General features: G+C 41.4%; 1 protein-coding gene across 1 annotated transcript in view; it reads left to right on the top strand.

Annotated features, from left to right (window-relative positions):
• The window catches only part of anapc4 (anaphase promoting complex subunit 4), a 136136-nt gene that overhangs the window by 31167 nt on the left and 77183 nt on the right, over positions 1-27786 (top strand). Inside the window, exons 6-11 of the mRNA XM_078545873.1 lie at positions 9463-9489; positions 9593-9637; positions 12138-12222; positions 23095-23205; positions 23525-23608; positions 24731-24817. Of these exons, the coding sequence (XP_078401999.1) occupies positions 9463-9489; positions 9593-9637; positions 12138-12222; positions 23095-23205; positions 23525-23608; positions 24731-24817 (439 nt within the window). The remainder of the gene's footprint in view (positions 1-9462; positions 9490-9592; positions 9638-12137; positions 12223-23094; positions 23206-23524; positions 23609-24730; positions 24818-27786) is intronic.

The raw sequence follows: 27786 nt of genomic DNA, 5'->3' as shown, positions 1-27786 counted from the left end.
GTGCCTTGTATAGTTTTAGCAAGACTTCCCTATTTTTATATTCCATTCCCTTTGAAATAAAGGCCAACATTCCATTTGCCTTACCAATTACCTGCTGAACTTGTATGCTAGCTTTTTGGGATTTATGAAAGAGGACCCCCAAATCCCTCTGTGTTGCAGCTTTCTTCAGTCTTTCTCCATTTAAATAATATCTAGGTCCTCTATTCTTCCTGCCAAAGTGCATAACCTCACACTTTCCCACATTATGCTCCATCTGCCACGTTTTTGCTCACTCACTTAACCTGCCTTTATCCCTGTGAAGACTCTTTGTGTCATCCTCACCACTTGCCTTCCCATCTATTTTTGTGCCATCTGCAGACTTGGCGATAGCACATTCATTTCCCTCATCCAAGTCATTCATATAAATTGTAAATAATTGTGACCCCAGCACTGATCCCTGTGGCATTCCATTAGTTACGGGTTGCCATCCTGAAAATGCCACCCTTATCCCAACTCTCTCTCATATTAGATAGCCAGTCTTCTATCCATGCTGATACATTACCCCCAACACCATGGGCTCTTATCTTATTAAGTAGCCTTATAAATGGTACCTTATCGAACGCCTTTTGGAAACCCAAATATATTACGTCTACTGGTTCCCCTTTATCTGTCTTGCTTGTTACCTCCTCAAAGATTTCTAATTGTTGGGCATGATTTCCCCTGCACGAAACCATGCTGACTCTGCTTGATTAGATTATGCGTTTCTAAATCCTCTGCTATTACATCCTTCATAATAGACTGCAACATTTTCCCAATGACAGATGTTAAGCTAACTGGCCTATAGTTACCTGTTTTTGTCTCCCTTTTTGAATAAGGGTGTTACATTGGCAGTTTTCCAATCCTCTGGGACTTTTCCAGAATCTAAGGACTCTTGGAAGATTATTACCAGTGCATCCACTATCTCTGCAGCTATTTCCTTTAATATCCTAGGATGCAACCCATCCGGTCCAGGTGACTTATTGGCCTTTAGTCCCATTAGTTTCCCTTGTACTTTTTCTCTAGTGATAGTTATTGTATTTATTTCATCCCCCCCCCCCTTTTGCCTCATGATTATTGAGTATTTTTGGAATGTTATCAGTGTCTTCTACCATGAAGACTGATGCAAAGTATTAATTCAACTCCTCTGCCATTTCCTGGTCCCCCATTATTATTTCCCCAGCCTCATTCTCTAAGGGGCCTACATTGACTTTGATCTCTCCCTTCCTTTTTATATATTTAAAGAAGCTCTTACTGTCCATTTTTATATTACTTGCTAGTTTACCCTCAAAGTTTATTTTCTTCCTCTTTATTATTTTTTTGGTCATCTTCTGTGGCTTTTTAAAACTTTCCCAATCCTCTGGTTTTACCACTAATCTTTGCCACATTGTAGTTTTTTTCTTTCACTTTGATACAATCTTGGTTACTTAACTTCCTTGGTTAACCATGGTTGGTTTACGCCCCCCTTACAATCCTTCTTCCTCACTGGGATATATCTTTGTTGCGAGTCATGGACTATTTTCTTAAACGTCTGCCATTGTTCATCAACCGTCTTTTCTGCTTAACTCCTTTCCCAGTCCAATCCAGCCAATTTTCCCCCATTCCTTTGTAATTACCCTTATTTAAGTTTAGCACAGATGTTTCCGAACTAAGTTTCTTACTCTCAACCTGAATGCTAAATTCCACCATGTTATGGTCGCTGTTTCCTAGGGGATCTTTTACTCTGAGATCATTTATTAAACCTGTCTCATTACACATTGCTAGATCCAAAATAGCCTGATCCCATGTTGGATCCACCACATATTGTTCTAGGAAACTGTCCCGAGGACACTCTATGGATTCTTGCTCATGGCTACCTCTGCCAATTTGATTTTCCCAATCTACATGGAGATTAAAGTCACCCATGATTAATATACTGCCTTTTTTACATGCTCTCATTATTTTCTGATTTATTCTCTGTCCGACAGCATAGCTACTGTTAGGAGGCCTATAGACTACTGACCACCAGTGTCGCCTTCTCCTTGTTATTTCTTACCTCCACCCATATAGATTCCACATCTTCCGATCCAAGATCATTTCTTGCTATCGTACTTATTCCATCTCGTACTAACAAAGCTACCTCACCACTCTTTCCTTCCTGCTTGTCCTTTCGAAAAGTCATATACCCCTGAATATTTAGTTCCCAGCTTTGACCTCCTTGTAACTTTGTCTCCGCAATGGCTATAAGGTCATACCCATTAATCTCTATTTGTGCCGTTAATTAATTAATTTTGTTCCAAATACTACGTGCATTTAAGTAAAGAGCAGTTAATTGTGCCTTTTTACCATTTTTTCTTCCTTTGTTCCTATTTGCTGCTGTTTTTTTTTGTTTATGTTTTATGTTTATGTTTATGACTGTCCCTTCCTGTCACACTCTGGGTATCATTATCTAAAAGTAGCTGCCCTGCAATACAGCCATACCCTTTTGCCTTGTAAGCCAACTTATCCCCTCTCCAGGACCTCCCCCCTGCCCTCTATTTAGTTTAAAGTCCTCTCTACAGCCCTAGTTATTTGATTCACCAGGACACTGGGCCCAACATGGTTCAAGTGAAGCCCATCCCACCAGAATAGCTCCCTTCTACCCCAGTAGTTCTGCATCAGATATAGGCGTTACAATGAACCCTGATATTAAAGTTTCCAGAGGCATGATCTTTCTCCTGTTAGCATGGCAGTGAGGATTTCATCAATGTCAGAACAGAACTTTTCCTTAACTCTCATCGGAGTCCAGGGTTGGGGGGTACATACTGATGATGGCGCGTATTGGTTATGGCAGAATTGGAGGTGAAGTATCATGATTCTTTCAGTTATACAACTGGGGAGTTGTGGCACTGCATCCAGATGGCAAAAACAACTCGGTGGACATTCCCTTTGTTATTAAACCACTGCTGTCTCCCACCTTATCACAGACCTTTCCCTTTGTTCTTTTTCCTCCTCTCCTCCTTTCTCTGTACCTGTAATTGTTTAAAACCTGTTACATTTCTACCTTGCAGTTCTGATGAAAGGCCATTAACCGTAAGCGTGAACTTTTGTTTCTCTCTCCACTGATTACTCCTGACCAGCTGAGCATTTCCAGCATTTTCTATTTTTAGTTCAGGACGTGGAACTCTTCTCATTGGAAAAGAGTAGACTAAGAGAAATATGATTAAGATGTTCAAAATAATAAAGTTCAGGAATGTAGCAGATGAGTTGGGGTTATCTGCATTGGGAGCAGAAAGAAGAGACTTGAGTTTTAAGCTGAAAAATGTAAAATAAAGTAGGATGTAAGGAAACGTTGCTCGAGGAGTAGCTGGCTATTGGAATGCTTCCCAAAGGAAGTTGTGGAGGTCACACCATCTTCATGGCAAATTGGACAAATGTCTTAGAGGAACTTATAATAGAAACATAAAAAATAGGAGCAGGATTAGGGCATTCAATCCCAAGAGCCTGCTCCACCATTCAGTATGATCATGACTGATCCTCTATCTCAACACCGTACTCCCGCTTTCTCCTCATACCCTTTGATGCCTTTAGAGTCCAGAAACCTATCTATTTCCTTCTTAAACATATTCAGTGACTTGGTCTTCACAGCCTACTGTGGTAGAGAATTCCATATATTCACCACCTTGTGATTGAAGAAGTTTCTCCTCATCTCAGTCCTAAATGGTCTATCATCCCTGCATCCAGCCTGTCCATCCCTGTCAGAATTTTATATGTTTCAATGAGATCTCCTCTCATTCTTCTAAACTCCAGTGAATACAGGCCTAGTTGGCCCAATCTCCCCTCATATGACAATCCTGCCACCCCAGGAATCAGTCTGGTAAACCTTTGCTGCACTCCCTCCATGACAAGTATATCCTTTCTTAGGTAAGGAGACTAAAACTGCACACAATATTCAAGGAAGGTGTGATCTCATCAAAGCCCTGTACAGTTGAAATAAGACATCTTTGCTCCTGTTCTCAATTCCTCTCGCAACAAAGACCAACATACCATTTGCCGTCTTAACTGTTTGCTGCACCTGCATGCTTGCTTTCAGTGATTGGTGTATAAAGACATCCAGGTCCCTTTGTACAGCAACATTTCCCAATCTATCAGCATTTAAATAATGCTCTGCCATTCAGTTTTTCCTGCTGAAGTGGTTAACTTCACACTTATCCAAGTTATACTGCATCTGCCATGTATTTGCCCACTCACTCAACCTGTCTAAATCGCCATGAAGCCTCTTAACACCCCCATATCGCTCATATTCCCAATAAACTTTGTGTCATCAGCAAACTTGGAAATGTTACTTTTGGTTCCTTCATCTAAATCATTGATATATGTTGTGAATAGCTGGAGCCCAAGCACTGACTCCTGTGGTGCCCCACTAGTCACTACCTGCCACTCCGTAAAAGACCCATTTATTCCTACTCTCCTAGCTGCCAGACGTTCAAAGGAAAATTTCTCTATTGGACAAGTATATTAGCACTGTATTTTCTGCTAAATTTTAATTTAGTTACTCTCTTAGAGCATTTGTATAATTGTTATCATATAATTGATCAATGATGCAGCACATAAGGAGGCCATTCAGCCCATCATACCTGAACCGGATGTTTGGTAGAGTTACTCAATTATTCGACTCCCCTGTCCCTTCTCCATAGCTCTGCAATTTTCTTTCCCTTCAAGTAGCACAACCAATTCCATTTAGAAAGTTATTGAAGTTGTTTCCACCAGCCTTTCAGATTATCCGAATGGGATGCATTAAAAAAATTGCCATTGTTTCCACTCCATTTCTTGCGAGTTGACTTGCATCTGTATCCTCCAGTCACCAAACCTTCTGCCACTTGAAGTAGTTTCTCCTTTAGTCATTTGGTAATACAGAGCTTGAGTATTGCTGATAATAGAGACATGTCTAAACTTTTCGTCTTGCACTCATCAGGGCAATTTGCAAGAATACCAATATAAGGGGAAAACGGCAATTTATACTGTATGTGAAGAGAGTGCTGACTGGTTGGCAAGTGGCATTGCCATGGAGAATGCACTAGTGATGTTGACTGTCAGTTAACTGCCAAGCATTGTTGAAATTTAAACCAGGTAGCCCATGATTGCAAAACTCAAAAACACAGTGTCCTATATTAGATGTGATTCTGCGATTGGACAACATTTGCTAAATAATCCTCAGTTTGCTAAGAATTACACTGACAACCAATTTAAGATTGTCAATCAGGCTTGCAGTGTGGTCCATTTGTGTGTACTGGAAGCTACATTTATTAATACACAGGGCCCTGTTCTTTGCAGACAGAAGGAACATGCACACACATTGTAAAAACAGAATTACCTGGAAAAACTCAGCAGGTCTGGCAGCATCGGTGGAGAAGAAAAGAGTTGACGTTTCGAGTCCAACATGACCCTTCAACAGAACTGAAGTATACTTCAGTTCTTTTTTATACTTCAGTTCTGTTGAAGGGTCATGTTGGACTCGAAACGTCAACTCTTTTCTTCTCACCCATGCTGCCAGACCTGCTGACTTTTTCCAGGTAATTCTGTTTTTGTTTTGGATTTCCAGCATCCGCAGTAGCTTTTAGCTTTTTGTTTTTATGCACACACATTGTGTCTGTTTCAGCTAAACAAAATAAGTGACAGCCATTCATTGACTTATTTCTCAGGGCAATACCTTGACCTATCAGGGTCAAGCTGCCTGGTTTAAATTTCAGCAATGCTTGGCAGTCAACTGTCAGTCGCCATCACTGGTGCATTCTCCATGGTAACACAACTTGCCAATCAAACAGCACTCTCTTCACATTTAGTATAAATTGTTGTTTTCCCCATACATTGGTATTCTTGTGAAGTGTACTGATGAATGCAAGACGAAAAGCTTAGACACGTCTTTTTTCAGCAATACTCAGTTTCTCCTTATTTATTCATTTACTCAAGCAAAACATTTCATGATTTGAACTACCTCGATTAAATCTGCCCTTAACCTAGTACCCAGAATCAGACATCATTCTCAAACTGGAGGCTAACCAACAATTCATAAAGATTTAGCATAAATTCCTTGTTTTTGTGCTCTGTTCCTCTGTTTATGTGGCCATGAGTCCCACATGCTTTTTAACAGCCTTCTCATCTTGTTCTGCCACCTTCAAAGATTTGTGTACATATACCATCTGTTTTTTTCTGATTTTGAACCCCCTCTTTTAAAATTGTACTATTTAGTTTTATATTACCACTTCTCATTCTTCCTACCAAAATGCATCACTTCCACATTTCTCTGTGTGAGATTTGAATTGCTAAATGTTGCCTACTTCAGTAGACAAAGGCAAACTATCCCTCCTCTGCAGCCTTTGACACAGTTAATCACGCCATTCTCCTTCAACACTTCTCCATTGACTTCCATCTTGGTGGAACTGCATGCGCCTGGTTCCATTCTTATCTATCTAATTATAGCCCATGGCTTCCCTTCCCATTCTTGCATAGTTACCCATGCTGTCCTCCAAGGATCTATCCTTGGCCCCTCCCTATTTCTTCATGTATGCTGACAATGTACAGTTTTACCTCACCACCACCTCTCTTGATCCCTCCACTGTCTAAATTGTCAGTCTATTTCTCCAAAATCCAGTAGTGGATGAACAGGAATTTCCTCCAATTAACAATTGGGAAGAATGAAGCTATTACCTTCAGTCCTTGCCCTAAATTCTGCCCCCTCACCACCAACTCCATCCCTTTCCTGTTCACAACCTTATTGTCTTATTTCTCCCCAAGATGAGCTTTCAAGCACAAATCCACGGTGTCATTAAGACTACCTCTTTGCACCTTGCAACATTGCCCCTGCTTCAGCTCTTCTGCTGAAACCCTCACCCATGCCTTTGTTACTTCCAGACTTGACTATTCTAATGCACTTCTGGCCAGCCTCCCACATTCCACTCTTCATAAACTTGAGGTAATCCAAAATGCTGCTACGCACAGCTTAACTCGCACCAAATTCCATTCTTATACCTCTAAGCCAGCTCCTGGTTAAGCAATGCCTCAATTTTGAAATTCTCACCCTTGTTTTCAAATCCCTTCATGGCTGGGCCCCCCTCCCTATCTCTGTAATTTCCTCCAATCCTGCCACCCTCTAATTCCAGCCTCTTGAGCATCCCTGATTTTCATTGCTGCACCATTGCTGACCATACCTTCAGCTGCCTTGGCCCTAAGCTCTTAAATTCCTTCTCTAAACCTCTCTACATCCCTTTCCTCCTTTAAGACACTCCTTAAAACTGATTTTTTTGATCTTTTGCCCTAATAAATCTTTATGTGGCTCGATACCGTATTTTTTACAATACCTCATTGAAGCATGTTGGGAGTTTTGCTATTTCCAAGGAACTGTAAAAGTTGAAGTTGTTAGCAAGAAGTGTAGTGGCCCCAACATCAATTCCTGGGGTACACCACTGCAGACTTTTCTACAGTCTGAAAAAGAACTGTTCACCGCTGCTCTCTGTTTTCTTTTCCTTGTGCAATTTGTATCCATGCTGCTACTGCTTCTTTACTCCCATGGGCTTCAATTTTGCTAACATGTCTATTATTTGGTGCTTTATCCGGCCCCTTTTCGAGTTCATATGTATAACATCAACAGCATTACCTTCATCAGCCCTCTTTGTTACTTTATCAGCGAGCTCAATTAAGTTAGTAAAACCCAATTTGCTTTTAACAAATCTATGCTCTTTATTGCGGAAAGGCTGCTACAATGATATAGGAAGGAATCAAAGTGTGTTTATAATTCCAGTTATAAACAAGTGAAGAGGGCACTCAGAGTGCATATCGCTGCCATGCTGTGTTAACTCAGCATTATTACTATTCCTCAGCTCATCCTTGGAACTTTTCTCTGCCTGCTGTAAGTAAAAAGCTGAAAAAAGAAATTCTCTTCCATCTCATTGAGGAGGTTTCAGGCCAATTCACATCCAGCAATCTGCTCTGAAAATTGTGCACACATTTTGACAGCTGTGACAGATTCCAGTCCAGCAGCTGAGACAATCCACAACATTTAAAACAGTTAACAGCATTCTAAGTAAAACAACCCACAACATTCTTTTAAAAAAAATAAATTCATCCTATCTCTCAATGCTAATGGATCCTTTAAAAGATTCTAATATCGGGATCCGCATCTTGGCCAAAAACTAACGTAATGTCCTTTGATCCAGAAGCAGTACAGTAAGCAACATTTGTAATTTCTTCAAAATGTCTGTGGAATCTGCAATTGTTTGAAAATGTTTGAAATGGGCTTTTAAGAGTTTGTCAATTGTGAAGGGATCAGTTGTAATTTTCTTGAATAATTGCCATGTGACCTGGTAGCTCGTGACCTAGAAGTGGCACCAACAGGAACAAAGTTAGGAAAGAAGTTGTGAAGGTGAAAGACACAAAGGAGAGCTACATGCAGAGGAAATGGAGGTTGAAGGCAATCAATGCACAAATGCAGACATAGAGAACAGACAGAGATAGAAAGAGGAACACAGAAAATTATTGTGAGAAGAAGCAAATCACTCTCAGGAAGAGGTCAGTTTTTCTGTTTTGTAGAAAAGGTGACAGGAGCTCTTGGAGGAACAGTGTGAGCTGACTAAAAAGGTCTATAACCTGGAAAGCTGTGTGAATAGCTTGAAGATACAGAGCTGGGTGTTTTCCCAGAATTGGCCAAACTGTGAACCTGTGTTATTGGTTTGTCAGTTGAAAAGGCTGTCTGGAAAACTACAACATCAGGACTGTCACAACCCAAGGGAGAGGGTTTGTATAAGTATGCCTCGCTGCTAATTATCGTTCCTGTGAAACTCAGTGTTGAAAGCTGTTATTGGTCGGACTCCTGACCTACACATATTGTGGAACTGTGTAGCTGCCACATTTGTGCAGGGGGTAATGCATAAGTTTGTGACTGCATAAGATGTATCTTGGCTGTATCGGCTATTTTAAGTTATATTTACCTTTTGTGGAGGGGATCTTATGATTGCTGGTTGCCTGTTAATTCATATATAAAAGCTACAAAAAGTGGAATCTTGTTGCTAATTTCTTCATTTAGGGGTCATTCAGTAAATTTGGTAATTTTGGTTTACGGTTTCCATATGGAGATTGTAACACTAATCAGTTCTTCCTTGGGCCATACACTATCTGTGTACCAAGGTTTGTTGAAATCTGCCCATTTATTTTTGACATGCATTGTTTACAGACAAGCAGACTAATGGGTGAGAACATTATCGTAAAATTGTTTTTAAAGTTAGCCTGTGGTATAAAAATAATGCTGAGTTGAGTGGGGAAGGGATCTATTTTTCTTTTCAGATTAACCCTTAATCTAATTGCTCCCTCGCATTTTCAGTTACTTAAATGGCTTTTATAATTGTAAAATTATTTTAAGAATTGGCAATACTACACTTATGGTATTTAATATATTTGTCTAATGCACATGTATTTGTTTTTCTTTTATCTGATCAGTTACAGTACCTCTGCAAAGATTTTCAGGTATGTCCAGATGTAGTATGCCTTTAAAATCCATAGTTTTTAAATATTAGATTTAGCTGTCTCCCTAGCCACTAACAAGCATTTTCTCTGTCTTTTTTTTTAGTGAAGAAAAATCAGATGAAGTCACAAAGCTATTAGGTGACAAAAGGTACTTTTCCTTTTTCCATCCCCAAAAAGAGATGCTTTAATGATATGTGTAGTTTGGCTACTGAAAAGAACATTACCAAACTGCTATTTTGTTTGATGCACCATTTAATAGCAGCAACAACATTTCAATCTTAGAAATTATTCTAAAGCTGTGCATTTCCTTAATATCCTAAGTTGGCATTGCTTATAGAAGCAAAATTGCTCTTCATTTTTTTTGCCTATAGTGTAACCAGTATTACAAGCCCTGTATGTTCTACATTTTTTTCAAACTTGTTCTCAAAATGTGGGCACGATTTTGTTTATTGTTCATCCCATTTGCTCAGCGGAGGTAGCAAAGGGCTTTCTTGAACTGCTGCATTTCTAGTGTCTGTGGTGCTCTCACAATGGTGTTAGGTAGGAAATTTCAAAATACAGAACAACAATGATAAAGGAATGGTGACCTATGTCCCAAGTGAAGGTGGTGTGTGAAGTGGAAGCATAGTAATGGATGTCTAAGTGATGTGTGATGTGGAAGAGATCTTGTGATTGCTGGTATTCACATGTCATTTCTGCTTTTCTCCTTCTTGGTGGTAGAATAGTTCCCTTCCAAACTGTGCACCGTACTGTCTTGGAACTATATTGCCATCCCTTTACTGAAGCTGGGTCAAAAACCTTGAACTCCCTGCAGTGTGTATAACTGCAGCACATGAACTTCAGTTGTTCAAGAAGACTGCTCAACACCGCCCTCTTGAGGGCAATTAGGGGTAGGCAGCAAATGCTAGCTTGCCAGGGACACTCAACAAAGAACAAAGTACAGCACAGGAACAGGCCCTTCGGCCCTCCAAGCCTGCGCCGATCATATTGCCTGTCAAACTAAAACATTTTGCACTTCCGGGGTCCGTATCCCTCTATTCCCACCCTATTCATGTATTTGTCAAGCTGCCTCTTAAACACCACTATCATACCTGCTTCCATCACCTCCTCTGGCAGCGAATTCCAGACACTCACTACCCTTTGCGTAAAAAACTTGCCCCGCACATCTCCTCTAAAGTTTTCTCCTCTCACCTTAAATCTATGTCCCCTAGTAATTGACTCTTCCACCCTGGGAAAAAGCTTCTGACTATCTACTCTGTCCATGCCACTCATAATTTTGTAAACTTCTGTCAAGTCGCCCCTCAATCTCCGTCGCTCTAGTGAGAACAATCCGAGTTTCTCCAACCTCTCCTCGTAACTAATAACCTCCAGACCAGGCAGCATCCTGGTAAACCTCCTCTGCACCCTCTCCAACGCTTCCATATCCTTCTGGTAAAATGGCGACCAGAATTGCATGCAATATTCTGACCTAACCAATAAACCATGAAGAAATTTTTAAAAAACTATTGCAGGGGAGGGTGTCGACATTGAAGTAAATTGCTGAGGTGCATCTTGTAGATAGTGTAAATTTTACAGTAAACCTTCTAAACCAGCTGACACTATGATAAATGACCTGTTACTGCCAGTAAATTTAATTTCCTGATATTATGCTTATAATTACCAATTTTTTTTTTTGGATTATGTACATTTTCAACACATTTTCCTTTGCTCATTTTTTTTTTTCTTTCGGGTTGCAGTGAAGAGATGTGCCTGAGAAGCCCATATTTTCGGACAATAAGAGCATATGAAATAAGAGCAGAAGTAGGCCACAGGGCCCCTCAAACCTGCCCCGCCATTCAATAAGATCATGGATGACCTGTTTGTGTTTCGAATTCCATATTCCCATCTACCTCTGATACCTTTGATTCCCATGCCTCACAAGAATCTATCTACCTACCTCTGCCTTAAAAATATTGAATGACTCCACCTCCACCACCACCTGAAGCAGAGTGTCCCAAAGTTGCACAAACCTCTGGGAGAAAAAATTTCTCCTCATCTCTGTCCTAAAAGGGCAACCCCTAATTTTAAAACATTGCCCCCTAGTCAGGATCTTATGTACATCACCCTTCTGTCACCCTTCTGAACTCCAGTGGAAACAAGCCCAGCCTGCCCAACCTTTCCTCATAAGATAACCCGCTCATTCCAGGTATCAATCTAGTAAACCTCCTCTGAGGTTTACTAGATTGATACCTATACCAATATGGCATTACCCATACCATTATGGCATCAAGTTAGGTAGCGAGACGATGGGAGAGGATGGCACTACAATTAACATAAATTAAAGTGTGAGATACATTTATTTGTAGATTTAAAGTGGAATTGGGCAATTGAGTGTGGTTTTGCCCTCATCATTACCCAAGAAGAAATCTAGGCTACGGCTTCCACTACTTAGCCTACTGGTAATTGGTAAATATTTTTCATGTTTTAAGATAACAACTCCAACATGCGTGAATTTCAACCCCTGAAAATACTACTCGTGAATATGTCGATCCCCTACCTTCTACCTAAAAATTTGTTGTAAAATACTCGATTTTTACATGATTGTGTGCGGTATTGAAGGTGAAGATTAGTATCTTTCAAATTTAAATTTTTTGTTCATATCCTACCAGGCTAAATACCCTTGTTCTTGGAGGAGATTCTGGATTCATTGAATTATATGCATATGGAATGTACAAAATTGCAACAGTAACACAGGTATAATGACTTTTGCTTTGATTTTATTATGAAAATTGTAGAGCCAAGTGTCTTTGAACATCACCAGAATAAAATTGCACGTTCAGATTATTTCCATGGCTTCCCAAGGTTCCCTTCACAGGATTTAATGCTTGGAATCGTAGGTGGAAAATCTTCCACTGTTGCAAGCTTAATCACTGTGAGGTCTCTTGGTCTGGTTTTTTCATCAGCCAGAATGGTCCCAGCACTGATCTAATGTCTAATGTCATTGTATTGAAAAAAAATGACAAGCCTTGGTCATGCCTGTTCGCTGCCTGCCCATCCACTACCTTTGCGCAGCGTCAGACCCATTTCTTTTAGGTATTCCTCAAAATATGCCCTCTGCTAGCAATACAAGAGGAGAATGAGGTAGGAAGGCCAGACCCCCTCAGCCCTGCCAACACATTATTTACATGGCATACCTTTGTCCCTGCTTATTGAGTCTCTGCTCCCTTTTCCTGTATTCTTCAGCCAGGGAATAAACTTTCCCCAAGCATAGATGACAGGCAAACAGCCATGTGTATCTGGGATACTTTTACAAACTAATAACACTTGTGTTAATTAAAGTCTAGGTTGGTTGTTAGTTTCGCAACTCGCTTTCTTCAACACACGATTGATTTTCTTTACATTGTTACTATCTTCTGTTATTTTCATATGTGATATTTCTGCATTTTTTACATTAATTTGAAAGCTCCCACTTCCACCTGTGACTTGTTACAAGCTGTATTTTCAAGTTGCTGCAACCCAATTCTGGACATGAGCCTCTTATTAGGTACAGCTCCCTATTTACTGAGTTTAGGGAAGGATTTAAGGAGGCATCAGAGGTAAGTGTGTTTACATTCTGAGGTGATCGCACTGCACCCATCCATATCCAACTATCCATGTATACAAGCCAAATTACATCTACCTGAATGCACCTGAGGAGATCCATCTATGCGGCTTGTGATTCACGAGAGGCAATCAGAAAAATAAACTGGCCAGATTTTATGTTCAGTAGCAAAGGAACAGCATTCACCATTCTTTATGTCTATAGCTGCCTGTGTTCATTATGTGGGCTTTTCATGACAATTTATGGTTATTATTGGAATGTCTGGGCAAACGACAGTGCATTTCTTTAACTAGATTGACAAATTCTCATTGAGGCATGCAGAGTCCGAAGCAGGAAGCATAAATTAGAATATTTAATTCAATGTCAAGCCATGTACAGAAAGCAAAATAAAGAGAAAGAAATAAAGATGAGAATTAGAAAGAGAGAGAAAGAAAAAAGTTAACATATTTAAAGAAGTCTCCAACAATAATTAAATTATTTAAGAGTGAGACTCCACACTTGTAAAGGCAAAGGAAAAGGTAAAAATGGCATTAATTAAAACTTATCATGCTGTTAAAAACTCACTTAGAATCATAGACTCACAGAAGGAAACCATTTGGCCTGTCATGTCTGTGCTGGCCCTCTGAAGGAGCAACTCACCCAGTGCCACTCCACTGCCTTTTCCCTGTAGCCTTTCACACTTTTCCTTTTTGAGATAATGATCCAATTCCCTTTTGAAAGATTCAATTAACCCAGCCAGGGAATAAACATTCACCAAGCATAGATGACAGGCAAACAGCCATGTGTATCTGTGCAACTGAGACAGAAGGCCGCACAGAGCACAGGGAAGAGGCCCCGGACTGAGGCACCTACCTTTTATCTTGTGCAGAAATGGTTTCACATCTGAGTGACAAGAACACCACTCATCAGGACAAGGAGCCACAGGCAGGGTGACATTCTTAGGAGTTTATTGACAATAGTGAACAGTATGTACAAGTGATAACACCCATCCCCAGGCTGTGCAACTACTTTTACCTAACTTTCCTAACCCTGCTGCTACATCTTGGTGCTCCCTGGACATCCACAGCGGAAGTGGAGGCAGCCTGCTGACTGTGACGCCGTCTGCGATGACTTGGCGGGAGACCTCTGGAGTGTCGAGACTTGGAGGATGCCGGCCTACTTTCGGGGTCCTTCTGTGCGGCAGTGACACCCTACTCAGCCGGTGAAGCTGGAGCTGCAGAGGTCACAGGAAGGTGGGATGCGGATGGGCCAGTTACTCCCAGAGTCACCTGGGTGGATGGCCCTGAAGGGTGCATCTGCTGATCCTCCTCTCATGGGTGCCCGAGGGCCCCTGCCTGATTCCGTGAGCAGAAGTGGTAACTGGAGTGAGATCGAGCTGCCCAGCACCCTCCTCGCACGCACACTGTTGGAGGCCAAGTATGGCATCAGCGATGGAGTTAAGCCTGCGCAGCAGTGCAGGAGTGACGTCCTGGACCAAGGCCTCCATGGCGGGCACCATCCTGCCAGTGTTGAGCTCGGTGCATTGCAATGCCGGCATTATCACCTCAGCCTGAAGAAGGAAGGACTGCTCCATCGTGCCTTGCAATCTGAGGAGTGCAGCGGACATCCCTTCCTGATGTTCCCGAGCTTGCCTTTGCAGCTCCAGCAACTGTGACATGACCGAGTCCAGACTCATCATCTGACTCAGCCTCAGCAACGTTCTGGCCTCCAGCAGCCTTCCGAGCGCCAGTGACCTGGGAAGTCCCTGCTTCCGCCTGCTGTGGATCAAAAAGTGCGATATGCTCACCAGATTGTGATCCAGAGGAGCCCCTAAAGCTAGGTCCCACCGAGGTGTGTGTCTCTGCGCTGGTGGAGGGTGTGGTTGAGCATTGTGACAGGACTTCAGGGAGGGTGCCTTCAGATTCCTCTTCAGAGGTTTTTTCGGAGCTTGCTTGGAGGCCCTGGGTCATGGAATCTGTCGGCTGTTTGGCAGATGTGCCTGCGAAAGCAAGGGGAGATAATTAGTGCATGGCAGCGGCCTGTGAAAGAGGACACATCACTCACAGCATGATTGTCTGATGGATGTTGCACTGCTGGATCCTCACTTGGTAGAGCAGCTCCAAATTCAGCGTCAGCAAAGGACCGGTCCTGGTCATTGCTAGCCAGCTGGATGGCTCTATTTTCTAATTCTGTCAGAACTTTGGCATCCCTCCACCTGTCCACCTTTTCCTCCTGTTGTGTGCCAGTTTGTCCTACATGGATAGAGATGGGGAGAGTGTATCAGATCACCTGCTGTGCCAGATAATAAGTATGACTGGTGTGTGTGGGTGGTGAGTGGCCCCATGAACGGGATGAGGACAATGCTGGTGTGTGTGAAAGAGTGAATGGTGATGTCCCTTGCACTGGCAGTGTGTGATGGGTTTGTCAGTGTGTGAGTTGGGAGTGATGAAAAGAGTAACTTACCATGGTGGAATGGAGGAGATCATTCATCCTTTTGCGGCACCGGGTGGCTGTCCTCCTCTGCAGAGCATTTGCGCTGACCACCGTTGCCACTGCCTCCCAAGCCAGGTTGGTGACTTTGCTGCCCGTCCTGTGGCCAAAGCAGGGGTAGAGCACATCCTGACGGGCCTCCACGGCATTCAGCAGTCGCTCGAGGGACCTGTCGTTGAAGCGGGGGCTGCAGTCTTTTTTCCTTTGCTGGCCATGTCTCCCAGGCAGAGGTGGTGAGCTGGTGGCAATGAGCGCTTTGCTGGCAGCTGCCTTTTAAAGATAGCGGCCGGCGCGATGCAACAGCAGGGTGATGGCAGGCAGGCGAATGAGAGCCCGCTCGCCATGGAAACGGCCTGTTTCGCTGGAGTGAATAATAACAAGGCGGGCTTGATACAGCATGAAAACCCGCCGTTATTATTGGCGGGTAGAACTCCATTTTACCTGCCTGCTACCACACTTAGTGCAATTCTGGGAAAATTCCACCCACAGAGTCTATACAGGGATATGGACAGGTTAAGTGACTGGGCAAAAACTTGGTAGATGGAATATAATATGGCAAAATGTGAGGTTATGCACTTTGGCAGGAAGAATAGAGGAGCTGAATATTATTTAAATGGAGAAGGACTGCAGAAAGCTACAGCACAGAGGGATTTGAGGGCCCTCATGCATGTATCACAGAAAGCTAGCATACAAGTTCAGCAGGTAATTGGTAAGGCAAATGGAATGTTGGCTTTTATTTCAAAGGGAATGGAGCATAAAAATAGGGAAGCTTTGCTAAAACTATACAAGGCACTAGTTAGACCACACTTAGAATACTGTAAACTGTTTTGCTCCCCTTATCTAAAGAAAGATATACTGGCATTGGAGACAGCCCAGAGAAGGCTCACTAGGTTGATCCTGGCTATGGGGGGATTTTCTTATGAGGAGAGGTAGAGTAGGTTAGGCCTGTACTCATTGGAGTTTAGAAGAATGAGAGGCGACCTTATTAAAACATATAAGATTCTTAGGAGGCTTGACAAGGTTGATGCTGAGAGATTGTTTCCCCTTGTGGGAGAGTCTAGGACCAGAGGGCATAATCTCAGTAAGGGATTGCCCATTTAAGACCGATATGAGAAGGAACCTCTTCTCTGAGGGTAGTGAATCTGTGGAATTCTTTACCACAGATGGCTGTAGAGGCTGGGTCATTAAGTATATTCAAAGCTGAGATAGACAGATTTTTAATCAGTAAGGGAATCAAGAATTATGGGGAAAAGGCAGGAAAGTGGAATTGAGGATTTTCAGATCAGCCATGATCTCATTGGATTGCGAAGCAGACTCGATGGGCCGAATTGCCTGCTTCTGCTCCTACGCCTTATGGTCTTATGTGCACATAATCAAATGCCTTTTGGAATTCATGTACCCCACATCAACCCTCTCTGTTACCTCATCAAAAAAACTTTAGCAAGTTAGTAAAACACAATTTACCGTTAAATCCATGCTGGATTTCCTTAGTTAACAGCATTTACCCAAATGACTTACTTTTGCCCCAAATGATCATTTCGCAAAGCTTCCCCACCACCGAGGACTGGCCTGTATTTACTGGGCTTGATCTTGCACTCTTTTTGAACAAGGGTATAACATTTACAATTCTCCAGTTCTCTGGCACCACCCCTGAGTCTAAGGAAAAATATAGCCAGTGCCTCCGAAATTTTCACTCTCACTTCCTTCTGTATAGTTGGATGCATTTCATCCAGTCCTGGTGACTTATCAACTTTAAGCACAGACAACCTGTCCGATACCTTCTCCTTATCAATTTTAAATCTTTCAAGTGTCTGAACTAACTCCTCTTTCACCATGACCTGGGCAAGCAGCATCTTCCTTGGTAAAGATAAATGCAAAGTGTTTATTTAATACCTCAGCCATGCTACTTGCCTCCATGCATAAATCCCCCTTTTGGCCCCCAATCAGCCCCAATCCCACTCTTTGCACCATTTTATTGTCTATACATCTGTAGAAAACTTTGGATTCCCCTTTATGTTAACCACCAGTCTCTTCTCATGCTCTCTTTTTGCTTCTCTTGTTTTTGCTTTTTCAAGCCCCCTTCCATATTCTGTCTGGCTCAGAATTGTATTACCCAACTGACATCTGTTATAAGCTTTTTCTTCTTTATTGTAATTTCTATCTCTTTTTCATCCAGGGAGCTCTGGATTTGTTTGTCCTACCTTTCCCCTTAATGGGAATATACACTGACTGTACTTGAACTGTTCTCCTCTGCTCCATCTTACCCCATAGGAGTTAGCTTTCCCCCAGTTAATTGTTATTATTCTAGATTGCTTCTTGTCCTTTTCCATGGCCAACCTACACCTTATGATACAATGATCTCTATCCACTAAAAGTTCCCCTACTGACACTTGATCCACTTGGCCCATTTCATTCCAACGAGCCAGGTCTAGCAACGCTTCCTTTCTCGTTGGACAGGAAACATACTGCTGTAGAACACACTCTAGGAACTCTTGTCCCTCTCTGTCCTTTATACTACTACAATCCCAGTCTGTATTTAGGTAATTAATGTCCCCCATTATAACTTCTGTATAATTCTCGCATTTCTCTGTAATTTTCTTGCAAATTTGTACCTCTGTATCTTTCCTACTATTTAGTGGCCTATTGACTACACCGAGCAATGTAATTGCATCTTTTTTAGTTCCTTGGCTCTAGCCAAATAGATTTACGTCTGGATGCACAAACCCTAACTTTTTCTGGTATGTTTTGTGGGTGACTAGGTACCATAGCTTCATGTGCTATTTTCAGTGCTGAGTCTATCAGCATGGTGTAGCAAAGTTTATGGAGAAGTAGGGAAACTCGGACAGCAGCTTCTGGATTTCATCGTTTTACAACATAAATGCGACACCAGGAGTTGCGTTTTATTTACTTCATAATACTGGTCAGTGCTGAAGCCTCCCTGTTATTCTTATTGTGAAACCCAGGCCACCATTTCTCAAGCCAGACCTTACAGCTCTTGTCTGTGGCTGCCCAGATGACCGCTCTCTTGAGTGTTTGACCCTGTCCAAACAACAGCAGGGGATATTTACTAAAGTTTGAAAATAAAAGTTCATTGATGTGTAAAATAGTCAACAGGTGTTTTGTTTGGCAGGGCTAACTCCTTTACTGCTTTTCCAATGGGAATCCACAACCAAGGCAACAGAACTCTGGCATATAAACAGAAAATGCTGGAAAAACTCAGCAGTTCCGACAGCATCTGTGAAGAGAGAAACAGAGTTAACATTTTGAGAGTTAACTCTGTTTCTCTCTTCACAGATGCTGTCAGACCTGCTGAGTTTTTCTCGCATTTTCTGTTTTTATCTCAGATTTCCAGCATCTGCAGTATTTTGCTTTTAACAGAGCTCTGGTCTTCTGTAACAGGTTTCCGCAAAGCACGGGGTATTACTAATGGCACATTAGTATTCTAATCTGTACAATCTCCACACAACATAGGAACAGGAGAAGGCCATTCAGCCTGTCGAGCCTGCTTCGCCATTCAAATTGATCACGGCTGATCGAACACTTTAATGCCTTTTACCCACACTATCCCCACAACCCTTTACATTATTGTTCATCCGAAGTCTATCAATCTCTACCTTAAACATACTCGATGACTGAGCTTCCACAGGCCTCTGTGGTAGAGAATTCCAAAGATTCACAGCCCTCTAAGTAAAGAAATTTCTCCTCATCTCAGTCCTAACTGACTTCCCCTTATTTTGAAATCATGTCCCCTGGTTCTAGACTCCCCAGCCAGGGGAAACGTCTTACCTGCATCTATGCTGTCTATTCCTTTAAGTATTTTGTAGGTTTCAATGAGATCACCTCTCATTCTTTGAAACTCTAGAGAATATAAGTGCAGTTTCCCCAATCTCTCTTCATGAAACAGTACCACCATCCCCACAACAAATCTAGTGAAGCTTTGTTGCACCCCCTATATGGCAAAATACACTTTGAGGTAAGGGGACCAAAACTGCGCACACTACTCTAGGTGCGGCCTAACCAAGCTTCTATACAATTGAGGCAAGACTTCACTACTACTGTACTCAAATCCTCTTACGATTTCATAAACAGAGAGGAGCTCCTCAATGTGTAGCCAGTCTTGTTGTAGGCTCACAATTTTGCATGTCATCATTTGCTAAAATGGTAGCAGTCTCTGTGCCTTATTGCTTTCCAAAACCCATGACACTATTATTTAACTAGGCAGGAATATTGGTTGGATTGCTTCTTGAACAGCAAGGATATTCAGCCTTGGCTCATGACCTCCTTGAGACTGTCATAATCGTGGGCAAAAGATCAATACACTCAAACACAGGAACCCGTCAGAAATATGGTTATGCAAATATAGTGTTGAAACAAAGGTTCAGTTGTTTGGACAGATCATCAATAACAACTGCTTGCATTTGTATAGCCTAGAGTAGAAAACATTCCAAAGCATTTCACAGGGATGTAATCAGACAGAACTGGATGCTGCACAAAAGGAAGATCTATTAGGAGAGGTGACCAATAGCATAGTCAAAGAGGTGGTTTCTCAGGAGGAAAGGGAATTAGAGAAGTGAAGGAGTTTAGGGAGGGAATTTCAGAGTACAGAGTTTAAACGACTGAAAGCACAGCACCGGGTGGTGATGGAGCGATCAAGGAGTATTACAGTGTAACACAGGTTTTCTTTTATTCATTTTAAGGGATGTGAGCGTCATTGGCTAAGCCAGCATTTATTGCCCATCCCTAACTGCCCTTGAGAAGGTAGTGGTGAGCTGCTTTCTTGAACCACAGCAATCCCTGTGGTATAGGTACACCCACAGTGCTGTTAGGAAGGGAGTTCCATGATTTTTACTCAGTGAAGGAACGGCAATATATTTCCAAATCAAGATGGTGAATGGCTTGGAGGGGAACTTTCAGGTGGTGGTGTTCCCATGTGTCTGCTGCCCTTGTCCTTAAAGATCATAGTTAACCTTTTGTCAATCAAAAAGCAGTTACAATTTGCGTGGACAAGTAGGACACACACTCAGGATGAACGCACGTCTGCTGAATCAAGCATTGGCGCAAACTGAACATTGGTAGTATTTTGCACACACCTCTAGTCACAGGGAGCTTCTGCCAAAATTAGTCAGAAGCTTCATTTTAATGTTAAAGTATTATTTAATAATCAACACGCACTCAATTTTCCATGTAGAATGCTGGCACCATGTTCACAAATGTTTAAATTGGCTATTCAGGATTCCTTTGCTCACTCTCTTCTGAAAGAAATTAGGATTTAAGAACAAATTTGTGGATTTAGAATCTTTTGAGCTTGCACTATTAGGCCATTGGCATTTCGTTCCTGTGCTTTATTTTGGGTCCCATTTCATTTTCTTGAAATTTCTGGTAAGGATTTTGACACTCTTATTTACTTTTGCTGCCATTTAATATGTAAATGTGTGGGATTTCCAATGAGAATACCTCTTGTTCTTCCAAATACTTCAAAAGGAGATGTACAATTGGAGGAAGAAGAGGTGGCCCCAAGACGGGATGTCAAGTAAATGAGAGGACACCAGTGATGTACTTACCAAACCAGCCATTGACCCGCCAACCCACATATATCAACAGATGTGTGTGCTCTCAGAAGCTGCAGTTCATGGATGAAGCTGTGATCGGAATGCTGAATTTTGCAATCTGCCCTATATATAGACAAGCTCCACCACTAGTCCTCAATTTTCCAATCTTCGGCTCTTTTTAAGTCATTTAGCAGCATGCCATTCAAGCAGGTGGTTGTTGCATTGTTTACAAACCCATCACACCTCCGATGTCTGAATAACCAGCAACTGAATGAAAGTGCTCTTTATTTTCCCCAAATAACAGAATTCTTCAGAGTCGGAGGCATAATTGGCGTCAGGCTTGTAGCATTTTGAGCTGCCATCACAGTGCAGGCATACTGATAAACTGCTAGGACTGCCACTGTGGTCATCAAAATAAAATTCAGTGCAGTTCAATACTCCAGGTAACAGAAATGACATATTTCTCTTGAGGCAATCCACATTGCCTCCAGACAGACTGACCAAAGTAGGATTGGCTCCTAGGTGGGCAAAAGGTATCCTCTAAAAACATGACTTCAGACAATGCCAATGGTTATAGCTATTTGAGAAGAGTGCCAGTGCAGAGAAGTATATGCAACTGTACACACCATGAATCTGCCTGTAGGCAGATTAGACTCTTGGGATGCTGCCTTCTCCCAGGTATGCGAAATACAAGTGCCAGGCAATGACCATCTCCAACAAGAGAGAATCCACCCATCACCCCTTGATGTTCAATGGCATTACCATCACTGAATCCCCCACTGTCAACATCCTGGGTGTTACCATTGACCAGAAACTGAACTGGACTAGCCATATAGATACTGTGGCTACAAGCACAGGTCAGAGGCTAGGAATAGTGCGACGGGTAACCCACCACCTGACTCCTGTCCACCACAAGGAACAAGTCAGCAGTGTGATGGAATACTCCCCATTTGCCTGGATGAGTGCAGCTCCCACAACAGTCAAGAAGCTTGACACCATCCAGGACAAAGCAGCCCACTTGATTGGCACCACATCCACAAACATTCAGTCCCATCACCACCGACGCACTGTAGCAGCAATGTGTACCATCTACAAGATGTACTGCAGGAACTCACTAAGGACCCTTCGACAGCACCTTCTAAACCCATGACCACTACCATCGAGAAGGACAAGGACAGCAGAGAGGTGGGAACAGGACCACCTGGAAGTTCCCCTCCAAGTCACTCACCATCCTGACTTGGAAATATATCACTGCTCCTTCACTGTTGCTGGCTCAAAATCCTGGAACTCCCTTCCTAACAGCACTGTGGGTGTACCCACACCACATGGACTGCATCAGACCACCTTCTCAAGGGCAAGTAGGGATGGGCAATAAATGCTGGCCAAGCCAGCGAAGCCCACATCCACAATTAATAACTGTAAGCATCTTAAAGCAGCATTTGACATATTTGCTCCAATACAGTTTAGCAAAAATACCTAGCATCACCTATATGTAGTGAGACAGAAGCAACACAAAACAGTGGGAGGACAAGGACAACCAACCACAACCAGGCAATAGCGGCATGAATCTGCCTGCAGGCTACAAGGCTCTTGGATGCTGCCTTCTCCTAAGCATCCAATCCACCTGAAACATCAGCACGATACCTGAGGCCAAATTCACCTATGTCTATGTTAACCAATTACTATATCTCAACTCCTATGGATCCTATTCCTTCTGAATGCTGAAACATTATCCAAGCGCACTCTGGGTATCTGAGGAGTGTGTTGAAGCAAATAATGTAATGGTGTTCACGAGGCGACAGTAGTGTATTGGGAAAGGAAAGGGACTGAGGGCTCTGGCGAGGATATAGAGTGTGGGATTCGGATTAGTTAAAAATGGCCTTTTCCTGTTACTAAAAATTAATTTGCTTTGTCATGTTTTTTGAGCGAACAGTTTAAGTTTTTTATTTAGAAGATGAATAGTGAAGCATAGATCAGTGTTGCACTAAAAATGATTTCCTTACGAAGATTGCAGGCCGCTGTCTAGATCTTTGCTTGTCCAGTGACCTGAAAGCATTGTCTGTTATCACAGAAGTTCAACTATCCAAGGAACCAGAGCCAATTATCAGTTACTTTCAGGTAGGATTTCTTGACCTTTGTTCAGAAATGTATGTAATATCTAATCTACTTGATATAGGCTTGAATGATTAATAAAACAAATGTCTCTTAATAACATGTACTTGTAGCTGTGTAAAAATTCCCTCATCTTGTAACAGAAACTATTGCAATTGATTAGGATATCAAAATCATTGAGCTGCTGGAATTTGTTTATAAGCTATAATTATTCGGTTGAACATCAATTAGAAACATTGTGATTCAAGAGGTTACTTCAACAAATTGTAATTTTGAAACAGAATACTGACTTTCTATTCTGTGATCTTATCATTTGTTTACACAGCTGGATACCACTTTGCTATCAGATTATTTACCTGAGGTAACTCGCATGGCCCGGAAGTTCACTCATATTTCAACACTCCTCCAGGTACACACACAGTTGCAAATCTGAACTGGTTGGGGTCAACACCTTGGATATGAATTATTCAGACTATTGAACTCATCTGCGCAGTGGTATTGTCACTGGACTAGTAAACCAGAGACCCAGGGTAATGCTCTGGGGACCTGGGTTCAAATCCTGCAGATGGTAGAATTTGAATTTAATAAAAATCTGGAAAAGTCTAATGATGACCATTGTTGTAAAAACCCATCTGGTGTCATTGTTGTAAAAACCCACTAATGTCCTTCCTTTAGGGCCCAGCCAGTGATGCCCACATCATTAAAAAAACCTAAGTAAATACAATCACCTTACAGGCCAAAAAGTTCTAAATTCAGCTCCTAGTTAATTGTCCTTAGTGTTTTTAGTCCAAGGAGGGGAGAAACCGTCATGCAGGATTATTGCTGCAATTGGAACTTTCTGAAAAGCTGAGTGCATGAATGGCTGGTTGTTCTGGAATGACATGTAAATGTATAAAGAATAGTCACTTGCATGGGATAACAAAGAGGTACTAACACATTCAGAAAACTACTCCTAATGTCTTGAGTAGCATTATTACTGAAATATTTCTATTTATGTAGCACAAGTTAAATCCTGAAAAAATAAAACAAGCAAACCTGCTGGTAGTGTACAGGTGTACACTTTGATTAATGTGCTGTATACTTTCATTAATGTAATTGTGTTTTGGACTTCTGTTATTTAATAGGCTTTTTAATGGAGGAGGAGAGTTTAAACTAGATGCAAAGTTTTTACCATGGGGAAACACAGGTCACAGCATAAAATGTAATTTTAACACTGAGCTAGTAATAAGGCAATGTCGTTATGAATACAAGTCTTAGCTTGCCTTTGCTCAAAGTTTGCCAGTATCTTCTCAGTCACCTGCATGTGGGAGTTTCTAGAAAGGGAATCAAAGAGCACTGTTAAAAAAATACATGAAGTCACCCAGTGGATTACTGCACTGACCCCTGGACAACAATATCATGGCAGAGAGTTTATAAGTCACTAGATTGAATATTTTAGTAATTGATAAACTGTTAATAAAAAGTTAATCTTGGTTGCCTTCACTGTATCATTTTTTATCATTAACTTCCTTGTTCTTTCTTAAATCAATAGTACCAAAAGCTGTCTTTGGCCTGCATGTGTGAAGCGTGGGAGGACATTTTAATGCAAATGGACTTAAGATTGACAAAGTTTGTACAGGTCAGCACTGGTGTAAATAATAATTCTATCTTAGCTGTGCAATATATGAAATTTTGCTTCTTGCATTCTCTAGGACCTACAGTGTAAATTGTGTTCTTCAAGAGCTTTCAGATTTAAAATGCATGAATTAACTCATTAACTTGCATTTTTGCATCATGTCCAGTTTTTCAATGTAGGCAGAAGTCCTTACTTCTGTAATGGGTTGCCTTCTACTTTGCTATAACACTTCACATTTCAGTTGTAGGAACACAAGATAAGACAGCAATTTTGATGCTGAGGGGGTTCCTTTATATGCTATTTATCAGAGAATGTTTCCAAGGAAAATAATTTAATCAAGGAGAGTTCAGTTAACATCAGTTGTGAAATTAAGCTTAATGGATGAGCTTTTCATTGTAACAATATTGCTTCCCAGTACCTCCAAGGTATTCAAACACTAAATCGTAGCTGCCACTTACTATGGCAGGTCGTCATGTCAAATATATGCACCACCTGACATCAAAATATTATACATCTGTTTGTCAACTAAACCTGGCATTCATGGTCTGCACTTGTATAGACCATTTGAACTGAATATTTGCTTCCTCTGTTAAAGATAAATCTTGAAAAACAAAATCTTGGAAATGCTTCTTAGATCTGGAGAAAGGTACTGATTTACTGGAAGCATATCCCATCAATTAGAACTTCGGAAGACATTCAATTTTCAGATTGCCCAGAGTTCCAACATGGTAGGCCCAAAAGTCCCTGCAATCGGAGTGGAGACTTCTTTTCTGAACAATGGAATGGCCCTATTTTGTGGCTTTCATGGACATTGTCATATCCACCTCCCTGTGTCCACTGCACAAGAAGTCACAGAATCAGAATCACAGAATTGTTACAATACAGGAGGCGGCTATTTGGCACATTGTGTCTGCACCAGCCCTCCAAATTAGCATCATGACTTAGTGCCATTCTCCTGCTTTTTCCCTGTACCATTGCACGTTATTTGAATAGAAGCAATCATCTAATGCTCTCTTGAATGCCTCGATTGAAACTGCCTCCGCCACACTTGCAGGTAGTGCATTCCAGACTCAACACTCGCTGAGTGAAAAAGTTTTTTCTCACACCACATTTGCTCCTTTTGCAAATCACTTTAAATCTGTGTCCTCTCATTCTTGATCCTTTCACGAGCGGGAACAGTTTCTCCCTATCTGCACTATCCAGCCCCCTCATGATTTTGAGCACCTCTATGAAATCTTCTTTTAACCTTCTCCATTCCAAGGAGAACAGTCTGGGGTGAATTGTGAAATCATGAAACTAGAGCCAAAGTAGGTAGAACTTAGTGGCTCGGCTGCATCTCTTTGGAGCCCTGTTTATCATACTGATCACTAATTCAGCAGTCGGGTTTCAGATCCTCTCCTGTTGTGCGAGGGCAATTACCCAGTTCATGAATTTTGAATTGTCCAAATATGAGTCAAAAATAGCTGAATCTCTTTCACAAACAAAACTTGATTATTATCAAGTCCTTGGGTGGGATTTGCTCATCAACAAATGTCACAGTTTTAAGCTGTAGTGAAAATAGTACAAGATCTTCACTACTAAACCCTTTGTAAACTCCATTCCCTTGCCACTGAATACATTGGCCTTGTTTTGTGTTTGCAGTTAAGCTTCCAGAGCCTCATCCCGGTATGCAACTATTGCCAATGTTGGAGTCAGTTCAAAGGGGCTCTAGTTATAGGTACTTCCCATTCTACTGTGCCTCCTGTGTATCCAACCCAGTAAGAACCAGAGTGGGGTTCAACTACAGGACTTGTGATCAATAGGGAGTAGTTTTTTCCTATTATCTCAGCGAGGGAGACCATCAGCAGAGGGTTATTTGTTCTCAGTGTGATTTGTCCATTCAGCCGAGGAATCTTCTGTCATCTGTGCTGTTTAAGTAGATTCATGCACAATAGCAAAGAAACACCTACTTCATGGTTCCAAAAATCTGACCTTTGCCATTCTTCTTCTGTCATTCTGGAAAGGCTGGCTATTATATTGCACACAACTATTGTAATTTCCAAAACAAATAAATATCATATTTTGTTTGTGATCTTGGGGAAGTTTAGTTTTTTAAAAAAAACCTTTTACCATTTAACTATTTGTTTTGCTACTCAAAGTCCGAGACCAGGTAACATTATACCAGATAAATTTAAGACCTTAAACCCAATATATTGTAGTCCTAAAAACAGTGGGTGATTAATGCCCTACTCTGGATGTCAATCTATTGAGAACCCAAAGGGAAATTTAAACTGATCGAAGCTCTACCAAAGATATGATAGATCCTAAACATTTTCAGAACTCTGCACGTACACTTTCATGCGTTGAAAGCCTACATACTAAAAGCAACTGAGGAACATGGAAAGGGAAGTGCAACTGGTGCAATGTTAACTTCTTTTGACCTGATGCTGTGGGGTATTAGATAACAAAACTTCTTATCTGATAACTTCAGCACTTGTATTACTCAGTGGTGCAACTTCTCAACAGCCTCATTCATTAATTCTGTTCTCACTTATAGTAGAACATAGAAATCAAATATTCAAAACTTAATACAAACTTTATCTTTGTATTCGTAGAACTAGGTCCTGACCTGGTAAAATGTATAGATTATCAGGACTGTCACTTTATATGGATGAATGCAACATGGGGATTTAATTTGAGATTACTAAAATAAGGGGCAATGATTTATTTCATTTGGCAGTAAAACTTAAGATAATTCCATCATCAAGCATTATGCTGCAAGATAAAGTCTGAATGCTCAAAATATTATAAACTGGCAAATGAGCAACTGCACAATAATGGGAAAATTAGGTTCACCTGCTATGGACCTCGCAAGAGCATTGTTAGGACTGTTGGCAATATGTAATAATCTTTATGCTGTAATTAAACAGTGTTATCTGAACCATCTTCCAAATTACATGAGGACATTTTCCATTCTTAGGTGCTTGAGGCAC

This window comes from Cetorhinus maximus, chromosome 1 (assembly GCF_964194155.1).
Source record: "Cetorhinus maximus chromosome 1, sCetMax3.hap1.1, whole genome shotgun sequence".
NCBI lineage: Eukaryota > Metazoa > Chordata > Chondrichthyes > Lamniformes > Cetorhinidae > Cetorhinus > Cetorhinus maximus.
The sequence above is the reverse complement of the archived record's forward strand: the minus strand, read 5'-3'. Positions and strand labels throughout refer to the sequence as shown.